The 13,638-nt window shown below is 30.0% G+C and overlaps 1 protein-coding gene across 1 annotated transcript; it reads right to left on the bottom strand.

Moving 5' to 3' along the window:
- Positions 1-2,954: 2,954 nt before the first annotated feature.
- On the bottom strand, positions 2,955-13,408 carry LOC136972655 (large ribosomal subunit protein uL15m-like; the record flags this gene model as incomplete). The annotated part of the gene is made up of 2 exons (XM_067267256.1): positions 2,955-3,174; positions 13,226-13,408. Coding segments are annotated over 2 exons (324 nt in total), but the record flags the coding sequence as incomplete, so codon positions are not given.
- Positions 13,409-13,638: the final 230 nt, after the last annotated feature.

Genomic DNA, 13,638 nt, shown 5'->3' with positions numbered 1-13,638 from the left:
TTTGTAAAAAACAAAATGTTAATCAGAGTAAATTTACATTGAAAAACTCTTGCTTTCCAATTGTTTTTTACTGTAAAGTGCATAGTTGCTAACCATCAGCATTTTGTATACTCTGTCAATGGCCCTGCACTTTTCCCTTTTGTTAGCGTTTTTAAAGAATTTGATATTATCACAAACAGTTCATTTAACGAGTCTAATACCAAATACATTGTATTTTATTGTGAACTAATGAAGTGTACCAGAACGACGTTGATTCCTTCAACTGAAAAGAACCATGTATGTTGGTATATGTATGAGAATTTTAGTTCAAATGCGATAATTTTAAATGACAGATAAGATAAATTGCATCGTCAAGTCTGGCAACGTTAGTGCCATTACTGTTAAATCAACTATGGCATCAGCTGAAGGAAACGAGTTACTTTTACAGTTAGACCAAATTATTGAGTGTTACAGTTTCGCTACCCAAAATGAAGAAACAGCTGATTCATCATTTAAGAATATATAGGCCCTATGATATGACTTTCTCAAGAAAACAGAATAGATGGTTCTTTGAGATTTCTCAAAGAACCATCTTTTGCTTTCCCTACAGCAATGTATGGGAGGCCCTCCATTGCTGCGTGGAAAAAGCAAAAAATATCCAGTATGAAAAAAAAAACAGAGATAGGAAATAAATCACAATCAGAAAAATCATTGTCCTTAATAACTGCAGTGAAAGTCAATAAACTGATTGATAGCAACTGTCATGAATACACTGTAACAAAAGAAATTATTAACAAAGCAGAAAATCACATAATAGGTGGCACTGATCATACAATACCAAGATTCATGATACATTGTAAATCTAAGTACAGATTTATGATGTCTCGTAAAATACTCGAGTTTTTTAAATTGTGATGTTAAAGCTATCCTCGACAGTGTTCATGTGGATAGCTTTGTAAGATATCATATGCAGAAAGAAAATTAAATTTTGTTTATTAAAAGTATTTAATATAAGCATTGTGCAATATCAATGTTAATACAGAATTTTTTCACTTTATATGCTGATAGCATTTTTCTACCAACATTGCAGCTATTCTTCAATCTAAAGGTTGGCAAGTATTAAAGTGGGTGAATACTGAAAAATCTTAAACTGGATAAAGCTTTGTTAACATTTATTATAGTAGTGCCTACTTGGACAACCTTTACTTATCTTAATCTGTTGATAGATATGTATATAAAAAGATGCCAAATTACTTTTAAAAAGTTGATAACTAGTGTTACTACATAGGAAATTTGAAAAGTATTTTCTTTTTGTAAGCCAGATCTTGAAGCAAATTCTGAAAAGCATCTATAATGGATTTTATGTTTATTTTTGACTCTAGAATCTACCCATAAAACATTGGCATAGAGTTTCATTACATCCTGTATAAAAGCCAATGAAACTTAAAAATTGTCACTCCAAACTCCAGATTTAAATGGATCTGTGAACTAGGTCAGTTTATCAAGAAAATTATTGCTGAACTGATCATCTTTCATCTATACCTTATAAAACCCCTTCATCTACAGTAAATCAAGTCCTTGATTTAGTATAGATTAAGGAGTTGCATATATTACATCACTAGTATATCATACTCTGTTATATACAAATGTATTGTACTTGTAAATAAAACTTCATTGCACAGCTATAATGATTTAAAGTCTACAAGAAAAATGTGCTAATCACCATTGCAGTATGTTTAAGACATCTCATTTTCACTTTCTTTAACAGTCTTCCCGCATCATCATCAGCATCCATTTTCAATTTTTTAAGCTAGATTTTCATTAGCGTACTTTTTACTTTTGCCATCATCATCAACATGATATTTTTTGAAAGCTTTCCGCTTGCATTTGAACATTATAATGGAATCTTTAATTTCATAATATTTGCTCAATTGTGAAGAAAGTTAAACTTACAATATTTTCTTTTAAGAGAGATTTTATGAATAGTTTTCTTGGACTATATTCCTGACATTTGCCTATTCCATCATTGCTGTAATTCCAATGAAACAATCACAAAATAAAACTTACTTAAAACAGCAAATATAATTTAATAAAAAAAATATGCTGTCTTTAATATTCATTATTTTATAAAATATTCAAAATATGGAATACGAATGATTTTTGGTTGACAATGTAAATTTTTTCTTTCCTCTGTATGTTTTTTTTTATTTAACAAAATATTTAGTTCACTAAATTAATTTTTATTCATTACATTGTTTAAAAGTAATTAATTTGCCCATTTTACCTTCAATAAATCTTTTACAAAATTTATATTTCATAAGATAAAATCATACTATGAGTTAAATTTAAACATTTTAATACTATACTCCAGGGGTGGCCAACAAGTCAATCGCAACACATTTTTAAGATAAAAAGTAGATCTTATGTACACAAAAGTTGGCCATCCCTGCTATATTCTATAATAATCAGTACTTTTGATTTCTAAAAAAAAAAAAAAACAAATAAATCATTATTCACTGAAATTTCTTCCTTCAAAACACATTAAGTAAAAAACAAACCTAAATTAGTTGTTTTTTAAATTTCAATAAACAAAATAGCAATAAATAAATCTACCCATGTTATTGAAATTATATTTAAAAAAATTTTCATATTATAAGAACTAAAATCTGTATAACTGAAAAGATGTTGATTATTCCACATTATCAGTGTAATATACAAACTGCTTGAATCCAACTCACAAATTTTAAGATGTAAAATAAACTCCTTAATTTTTGTTAATAAGATTATAGAAACTCATTAATACTGTCAAAAATAAATGGTTCAATAGATATTTAATAAATTTTCAAAAAACACAAATCAATAATAATTTAAATTTGCATATTAGACTGATAACGTACAAAAGAGTATCAAATATGAAAATAAATTTAAATATGTAAATACGGAAAGAAAAAATTATTGTTACACTTTAACTTAAATACATATTTTAATAAAGTTTTTATCGGATAAATTTTGCAATTACATTCTAAAATTTATATTTTTGCCATAGTTTATAAATTATGGTAATGTTGAATAGAATTCTTGTAAATCTTTATCTTTTGGCCTTAAGATGGTCTTATCTGTTAAATTTACAACCCATCCTGGTTCCAAACCTTCAAAGATTTGTAAAGGATCTTTACGAAATGTCAGCATTTCATACTGGAAAGTAAAAAGTAATACTCTTAAGTAGATAATAATAATAATTATTATTATTTTAAACAAAGATCATTATAAAACTACTATCAATAATTTTTATGAATTAATTCATGTAAAATTTAAAAATTAAAAACCACACTCAAGTTTTTAATTAACAAATTGCTTTAACTATTTTGGATAGATGGATAGCCAAGATGGTTAAGGCATAAAAATATCATACTGGCAACCCAGGATCTAACTCTGGAATTTTTCATGGGTGTTTAGTCTCAGATATGTTGGGCTCCATTCTTCACCTCCTGCATTGGATAATGGAAGATAGGCCCTTTTTGTATGCACAAGACAGTAAGAGCAAAAATAGAAAAAAAATTTCTTAACCACTTCTACTATTTTAATATTAGTTCAGTAAAAACAAATATTAAAAGATGAAACAATTAGTGCCAAATTTGACACTAAAACAGAATGAAAATTCTTAAAATTAAATGTATGAAATAATCAAATTCAGTCAATTCTGTCCACTGTGTCAATGTAATGGCAATTTAGATCCCACCCCCTGCGAAATTTTTTGCTATATTGTGGCTGAGACCTTAAGGCATATTAGTCTACCTACCACTCTGGAAAACCCAAGATTGACTCTGGGTTGGTCAAAAAACTCCAAGAATCTTAATGGGTGGTCTGCAGGAGTGGATCTAGGTTTTTGGGGCTTATGGCTTATTGAGGTCCAATGGGGCCCCATTTTTTTGTTATTACAAATAATACTATAAATTATCATCATTATTATATTATTAATATTAACTATTTTTTACTACATAATAAGTGCTTATTGTTAATGAAAAAGTATTAAAAATTTATGATGATAATTCAATTTTTATGTACCCTTGACACTTGACTCCATCCCTCTCACCCTATTGCATGTTTTGTCAAACCCACAGTGAATCTTATAAAAAGGTCCTCTTAGTGTGCACAGGGCAGAAAGAGTAAAAAAGCAGCATGAAAGTAGTAATGAAAAAAATAAGGTAACATAAGTAGTAAACAAAATTAAGGCTAACCACTTACTTTATTCGCAATGATGCCACCTTACATAAAAAATCCAACTCAATCATTTTTAAAAGCAAATTTTTGGCACAAGTAAATAATTGCACACCAAGGTAGATATTTTATTATGCTTTAGTTTTCTGTTTTGTGAATTTACAAACATATAGTGAAGGAATTGTACATGGAAGCCCAGGATTATTTTGACAAAATTTCATTAATGAAAATAATGACTTTATTCACTATATTTCATTAATGAAATATAGTGAAGGAAATTTGTAAGAAAATTTTTTTGATAAAAATCTAATTTTATTTGTATCATAGTCATAAGAAAACAATAAATATACATACAATTTACCAGATTATTGAATTAAATTGAAATTAATTTAATTTCTAATTACACTTAACCCTTATACAATGAGGTAGTTAGATTCCATAAAAAATGTTGCATTATAAAAATCTCATTATGCAAGATTAGCATTGCACATAAAAAGTGGGTTTACATTCTAAATTGATTTTTAGATATAAATTTTATCTATCATGTAAGAAAAAACAGTTCTATTTAATTCAGAAAATTTCAACTAACAAAACATGAATTACAAAACAAAAACAACTTATTAAAATTCAGAAAATATGCTTTTGATAACTCAGGATTGGTATGCACTTACTGTATGTCTTTAACTAACTTGTCCACACTTATTATCTACTTAAATGCTATGTAACTAAAAAAAATGAAAAAAGCATACTGCTTACAGACAAAATGACAAAAGAAATTTCCAGTGTATAAACTTACATACTTGTTAGCACAGAATATTTTTTTTACATTTTTCTAACAAGATTGTCATGAAAAATAAAAAGTTATCATCATATAGGGGGAACTACGCTGTAACTGAAAGAACATTTTTGACAATAATAAAAACAGATGATTTCATGTGTTTCAAAATGTCCCTCATCTCAATCAGCACAAAATTCAAGCCTTTTTCAAATTACTGAAAAACCTTTTCTAGCATGTCACTTTTGATAGTCTTAACAACCTTTTTAATTGCAGTCTTTAATTGTTCTTCTTTTTTGACCCTTCCTTGAAACAATTGTCTTTGATATCTCTAGAGAAAAAAGACACAAGGGTTTAAGTCATGACTGTAAGGAGACTATACAATCCTATTATCCACAAGTTTTGGGTAACCGAATCCAATAACACAATCCTGGTACACATTGAAAATACTTTCAAACACATCTCAGGTGCAGTGGGGAGTAGCACCATCTTGGATAAAGTGATATTTCTGGACAAAATACTTTTTCCTTGCTCCAAAAAACTTTCATATATGGGGCTTATGACTGAAGTCTCAATGAAATTTAAGTGTACAGCACAACATAATTGCTCCCATGCTGTGACCTTCACTGGATGCAATGGTTTGGACACAGTGACTTGTGGATTTGATGTTCTCCAAAATTGAAAGTTTTGCTTATTCAAATAGCCATCAAGATGAAAATGTGCTTCATCCACAAATAATATTTTGTTGGCATCTAATATCTCACTTACAAACATTTCTGTCATTTTATTAGCAAAGCTCACTTGAATTTGCCATTGCACCTTGGCTAACTTTCTGATGAATGGTAATTTTGTAAGCATACATATTTTGAGGAAATATTTCAGAGCACAGATTCTCTGTTAATGCTGAATCTTTGTGCTGCCTTCCTGAAGGAACTGCTTTGAACATTTTTTTTTCAGCCTTTTAGGAGTTTAAACTGAAATTCAAGACCTGGGTTGTCATGGCTAAGATATAGGAATTCAAAATTTGACATTGCCAATCAGAAACAAAAAAGTCATTTTCTTACCTTCTAAGTGTCCTGTCACTAGGGTTCCAGATGTACCAAACTTAGTATGAAATGTCCTAAGTGCTATTACTATCTGTTCATCATTCTAGTAATATGCCTTTACAAGGAAAAGCTTCTGGTCCTTGCTTACATCAATCATATTGTGTCTTGTGTTTAATTAAATTAATTTTGTGTCAGAAATAATGACACTTCTTTACTAAACACATTGATACCCTATATCAGGGGTGGCCAACAAGTTGATCGGATCGACCGGTCGATCGCCAAGCCAATTTTGGTCGATCGCTAGCGATGTCTTGACTTAATGTATTATATTTGTAACCGAACTCAACTGTATGCATGCAGTTATGACTCGACTCATAAGCAGTGAGTGCACTTCGTACTGAAACACAGTGTATAAACATAGTATGTATTTCACACTCCCCCTCCCACTTAGACTATGCCTATGACAACAAGTCGATCGCAACACATTTTTACGATAAAATGTAGATCTTATGTGCACAAAAGTTGGCCACCCCTGCCCTATATATCACATGCCCACCAGTAGCTGAGTGGATAAAACAGATAGTTGGTTGTGGATTTGTGCCTTGCCAACAGATTGGCCACATGGAATTTTCCAGATTTTCTTCACCTGTCTAACACTTAGATAGGGCCCAGTTTTCCATTAAAAAACCTCCATTCCTCTTCGGCAGACCACCATACACAACATATGTTATGTTGCCATACACAAATAAAATCAACTATAGGTATCAGTAACCAGTGGCGGGCCGTCATTGGAAGCAGTGGAAGCGCCGCATCCACCTTCCAATGACCTTCCCTTGTATTTTCTAAAATATAAAATTTCATATTTTAACGTACTTTGAATTAATTAAAATTAATATTTTATTATAACTGCATTATGTATCTTATTAAAAAAAATTCTTATACTATATGTGAAAAAAACGATAAGATTGCTATTGTAATATTCAAATGTCAGTGGCGGAATGGAAGCGCTTCCGAGACAGCTTTCACGGAGAATAACTGAATGGTGTAAAGCAGCCAGAGAGGCATTAGCGAATGCGCTTTACAGAGCATCAACCTCAGCCAGTTTAGCTGGTGGAAACTACACACGGGTAACGCTTCTAACGATTCTATCCCTTAGCCACTGGTAGGGAGCTATCTGACTAAGTGAATTGTTTAAGATTTAAAAAGTAAAGAGTATTCAATGTTATTTTTAATGTATGTTTTTTTTTGCAAAGTTATATTTAATTACAGTATAATTAAAAGAAAATTATAATTATATTGACAGATTTTCAGACATAAAATCTTTAGAATTTTTATCACTTTTAGGTGTTAATAATTTTAATATTATGAAAAACAATTTTTCCAAGAGTGTTTTAATTCTTTAAATTAAATCAAAAAATTTTCCATAAAATTTACTTATCTAAATTACATAGTAAATCTCCAATATTTATATTCGTGTCCAGACCATATTGACAAGTAATTCTTAAACATAAAACATATTATAATTAATGTCAATCCGAACAAAGACATACTAAAAGAATTATATGATTTAATATCATTAGTTTTTACGGTACCATCTACCAGTGGGTCTGTTAAGCGCAGTTTTTTGACCACGAAGCGAATTCATACATTGGCCAAGAACACTCGGTTGGAGGAAAAATTGTCGTCGCTAGCATTGCTTTCGATAGAAAAAGAGCTTTTAAATACGTTGATGGAGTCAACGACCAACTTTTATGATAAAGTAATTAACGACTTTGCAGAAAAAATCGTCAAATAGAATTAGTTTATAAAAAATTAAAAAAACAAGTTTTTCTATCATTGTTTGTATCATATCACTTTGTATTATGTATGTATTATTTGTATTTTAGAACTAAAATACATAAATTGTTTATTTTTGTCATTTCCAGTATTTGTTTAAAACTTTTATGGAGACATGATGTACTGGACAGGTCTGACCCGTCACGAAAGACGCGAAAAAACGGTTAATTTAGAGAAAAATTTATTAGTTTAAAAAAACATAGGTAAAAGTCGTTTGTAGTCAGATACCCATTGTTTATATCAAACTGCCAGGCAGAAACCATAAATCGCGGAAGGAAGTCGTCCAATGATCAGTGGAAGATCGAATTCATCTTTGATTTTGACTTTTCTCACTCTCCAGGTAAGAGTCTTGTTACGTTTAGTAACGAGGGACCAATTACTTGGGAAGCATGATTGAGGGAGAACGACAAATCAAAATGGACAAAAGAAAGAACACAGATCGACATAATCTCTCAGACAATCGAGGACACCTGGCATTCGGTTAACGTTCTGAATAACCAAAACATCATGTGTCAACGTGCAAAAAAATAAAAAAAAATAAAAATTCTCGTCTATTGTGCCAATTTGTAACCCGTGCCACTTTGGACTTAGACCGTGTCCCCAACTCCAACGGATGAGGTCTCCTCATATCTTACAGACTTGTCAATGCCACTGTCCCGGGGCCACCTTCGATTGACCATCGAAGAACCACATTGACGCTCAGGACATCCGAACAGCTGATTGACCTAAAGCAAACTATTTTGTACATAGTATATGTTTATTTTATGTTAAAATAAACGGTTTTTGTCAGATACTTGTTATCTTTGTCTCTACAGCTACCACCCATGTACGAATGGACCCTAGACCATTACTGACGCGCAATTAACTGATTGCCCCTGGAAGTCGGCTTCTTACAGAAACAGCTCCCCTATCATCAAATGTCACAGCACGCCACTGGTATCAACTATTCTCTCTAATTACATCATATTTGAAAAAATCTGTTTGACATTTGTCACCCTATATATCAAAATTACATTGTATAAGTACTGCATTGTACAAGGATTGTTAGAATTTGTGAACCACTTTGTATGAGTACTGCATTATATGAGGGTTACCTGTTTTAAATTTATCAAAAGATGGCAGCTTAACTGTCTACCTCTAGCCAAATTAATTTGTATTTAATAATTTATTAGCTTTAATATAGCCCAATAGATAACCCAACAGATCATGTGACAACATGACTAAATAAAATTTTAAGTGTTCAGTAATTACATAGGCTGTTTTTTTTAACCTCTGATGGTCCATAAAACAAAGACAAGTTGCTCAGCACTAAATCAGGGCTGTACACTGGGTGTTTAAAAAGTTCCAAGCTAGGTAGAAGTCTGAAAGGTGACAGTCTTCACACCTTCAATGTGTGAAGACTTCTACCTCTTTCCTGGACTGAAAACTTGGCTAACAGGGCAGAGGTTTGAGACTAATGACAATCTTCAAAACAATGTTAAGGCCCATCTCAATCACTGGTGGTAACATTCTATGAAGAGAGGATTTCAAAGCTCATCCACAGATAGACAAATGCCTCAATCTTCACAGTGATTATGTCAAAAAGTAACTATGTTTGTACCTAACTTATCTTAGTTTTATGGACCATTGGAGGTTGAAAAAAACTGCCCTCGTAATTCACTAAAATGTCGGTAACTAAATAAGTTTTTGACAGAATTTTTAATATTTGGTATCTAAGTAATCAGACTCTAACATTGTCATATTCATAGCTAAGTCAATTTTTTTCTTATTTAGAAATTTCTCAAAAATATAAATTTAAAAATTCCAGACAACAGAAGTTGAAACCACACCTACTTACAATGAAAATTGACAACACATCTGTATGGTAAACAGAATATAAACATAAAACAAAAGAAACATATCTGGGCATTTTCAAACCATTTAAACTTATCATTTGAATCTTAAACCTACTTTACTGCTTTAAACGAATATTTTTGACATGATCAACAGGCCATAATTAGGTTATCAATTCTCTAGAACGTTTACAGTCATTCTATATTTGAATGAATATGCAATAACAAATTCAAATTTAAAACGATTCGAACATTTCGTTAAAATACCAAAATATACAAAAATATAACTAATCCTATAAATATATAAAACTGAACAAATCAAAATAAATTTGAATAGAATAAGGAAGTAGAGTTCACTGTGTATGGCGTTATTAATAGTTTTTCTTTTCTAGCACTTTCAACGAATATATTTTTGTTGTCTTCAGGCGAAATAGAACTTTTTGAATCAAACATAAACGTTCAAAATGGAAGGAACATATGAATTGAAATAGAATAGAACAAAATAAAATAAAATAAAAATACAAATATAATAACATAACATATAGAATTACAGGTAATCCCCATATAACACTGCACTTCTATAGCACGGATTCACTGACACAGTTCGAAAATTGGGTAAAACCCTCGTACAGTATGAAATGTAATAACTTTTTATATACTTAAGTACTAATAGTTCACGAAATTAATAATTTTTGTAAACTATTAGTACTTAAGTATGTAAATTTTCTTTTCCCGCCTTCTGTCGATACGCATGATCCTTTGCGATACTTGTTTCAATGTTGCTAGATCTCAACGCTTCTGCTTTTGATGTTGCCAGATGTTTTTTCCTTATTCCATACTTGTTTTATTCTTCATAAGTGCTTATTTCCATATAAGGAAATTTATAAAGATCTTTTAACTAAAAGCAAGCAATCTAAAATTACACACTTTTTGCAAAAGGTAAAGCATGGATCTTAAGATAATGCAGAAAAATGCTCAGAGGATAACTTGCCAAAAAGAAAATGCCCTCGGTTAAAAGTGCTTAGTGATGACAAAGAAAACATTGTTTAATTTATATTAATATATATCACTTAAGAAAATTTTAATAAAGATATTTATCATAATTATGAAAATATAATAGCATGTTTTTTAATTTTTGGAACCTAACCCCTCTTTTCGTACTAGTTCTTTGTTTCGTATAACACGGATTTGCATAACACGGCAATTTTTTGGAACGTAACGCCTGTGTTATACGGGGGTTACTTGTACATTGACCATGCACTACATATCAGATTTTAATGAGCCGTTCCCGATAATATACTTCCAGGCTAATGGTAACACTGTGACATCCTTGTTTAAACATTTGCCATATTTCTATATGTTATGTTATTATATCTTTATTTTATTTTATTCCATTCTATTTATTTTGATTTGTTTAGTTTTATATGTTTCTAGGATTAGTTATATTTTTGTATATTTTGGTATTTTAACAAAATGTTTCAACCATTTTAAATTTGAATTTGTTATTGCATATTCGTTCAAATATAGAACGACTGTAAACATTCCAGAGAATTGATAACCTGATGATGGCCTGTTGATCAGGTTGAAAACATTCGTTTAAAGCAGTAAAGTACTGTACGTTCTCAGCAATATAAGGTGTATGTGTTATAACATGTAATGAGTCTGAGTTTATGTTGAAGTTTTCATAAAATTCAATACTTTCAATTTTTGACCCAATCTCACACCAAAACTTATTACTGGTTAAGAAATGGCAAAAAGGGAAATCTGTGCAAAATCTTGCAGAACAGTTTCACATTCCAAAATCCACAATTCAAGATACCATTATGAAGTTCCAAACAACAAATAGTGTAGTTAATAAGGCTCAAATTGGACACACTGAAATATTTACTTCAAGACAGAAACCTGTCATCATCAGGAAAGTGAAGAAAAATCCATGAATAAATGCTTTAAGCTTGATGCTGAGCTTCTATAGAATTTGGAGTACAAACAATTGCAGAAACTATTAGAAGAATTTTAAGAAAAAGTGATTATAAAAGTTGTTAGCTAAGAAAAACCATTTATCAGCAAAAAAAAGGTTAAAGTTTGCTAAAGAGTTTACACAAAACCAATAATATTTGGGAACTCAATTTTGTGGTTGGATAAATCCAAATTCAATGTTTTTGGTTCAAATGAACCTTTAAAAATGAAAAACCTGAATCCTACAGTAAAATTTGGAGACAGTTCAGTGCTGGTTTGGGATTGTATGTCTGCAAATGGTGCTGAAACTCTGGAATTCATTGATGGAATAATGAATCAACATGTGTATAAACAGATTTTAAATGAAAATTTTCTTAAATCAGTAAGAAAATTAAAGGTAGGCAAGGGTTTGTTTTCCAGCATGACAATGATCCAAATCACACTTCAAGAAACTGTGAATCAAGAGCTTCTTGATGTGCACCATATAAAAGTGCTTTCCTGGCCTCCAAAATTGCCCAAACTCAACCTGACTGAGCATTTATGGGATCACATTAAAGAAACCATTAGAACAGAATAAATAACAAATAAAACTAATCTTAAAAACATCATAATCAGAGATTGAACTTAAATGTAATTAAACTATTACAAAAATCTTGGTTGAATCAATACCTAGTTGTTTAGAATCTATAATCAAGGCAAAAGGAGGTCAAACTCATTTTTGAAAATATAAAATTATTTCTTCTGTCTGGATTCTTTTGTGATGTGAAAATTTTCACAGTTTGATATAAAATTAAATACTTTTTCTAGTGTAAGAAAAGTCTGAAGATTTCATACCTGTCTTTTTTTTTTTTCCTATTTCATGTGAGGAATGAGTTATAACTAAAAAACACACATCTTTTATGTGTATGGATAATTTGTAACCTAGTATATAACACATTTTTTATTGAGATATTAAAAGCACAAAATTTATTAGAAAGTTATTATGAATTTTTAATATATTAATAAAGTAGTTAATATATATATTATGCAAACAAAATTTTTATTTGTGTTTAACATTTTCAATAGATATACTGAAATGCCATTTGAACCAACTCAAATTTTTATACCAGAGAATTCTTGTCATACAGGTGTTAGATTACAAACAAATGTCGCTATATTTACAAGCGCTTTTGACAAGATTAATAAAATCAAAGATGGAACGTTCCGTTCCATCTTTGATTTTATTCCAAGGCATTAATACCATTGGAATAATTCGATATTTGTATTCGAAAAAGGACATTAACCACATTTATCAACCTGAAGATGATGAAAATAATCTCGTTGAAAGCACTTGTAAATATAGTAACATTTGTTTGTAATCTAACACCTGTATGACAAGAATTCTCTCATATTAAACGATCAGCATGCTGTCCAATCCTGGTTTACAATCAAATTTTTTACTTTTCAAACAACTAGAGAAAAATTATGATAGCCCAAATATAATCTGGCTCACTTTTTATATCATTTGAACTATTAATCAGTTGAACAATTGAGTTAATAAGTTCAGAATACTTTATAATTTTTAAAAATTATAAGAGAGATACCTGAGGATCTTTGGAAATATCAGGTAATTTATAACCATATTTCTGTGAAAGAATAAATCTTTCTTCTGCAATTTTTTCTGGATCAGCAAGATAACCTCTAAATTTAGGATCTGTATAATATTTTATAGCATCTTCAGGAGGTAACTTTCTTTTTGGTATGGGTATGCCTAAAAAAATAAAAACTTATTATTATTACTATTGAAATAAGCAAAAAATAATTTGTAAATAATTACAATAAGTTGATTCTACTGTATTTAAATTATCACTTTTAATCTTGTTTATTCTGATAATAATAACCACACAATAACATAGTATATAAATAAGACTACAGTTATTAGAAATTCTATTCTTATTGACTTTGACATTAAAACAATTAAAATTTGTATAATTTTAAGATTTACTAATTAATATGT

The sequence above is a fragment of the Centruroides vittatus genome, unplaced genomic scaffold, assembly GCF_030686945.1.
Source record: "Centruroides vittatus isolate TY-2023 unplaced genomic scaffold, ASM3068694v2 contig_299, whole genome shotgun sequence".
NCBI classification, from domain to species: Eukaryota; Metazoa; Arthropoda; class Arachnida; order Scorpiones; family Buthidae; genus Centruroides; species Centruroides vittatus.
The sequence above is the reverse complement of the archived record's forward strand: the minus strand, read 5'-3'. Positions and strand labels throughout refer to the sequence as shown.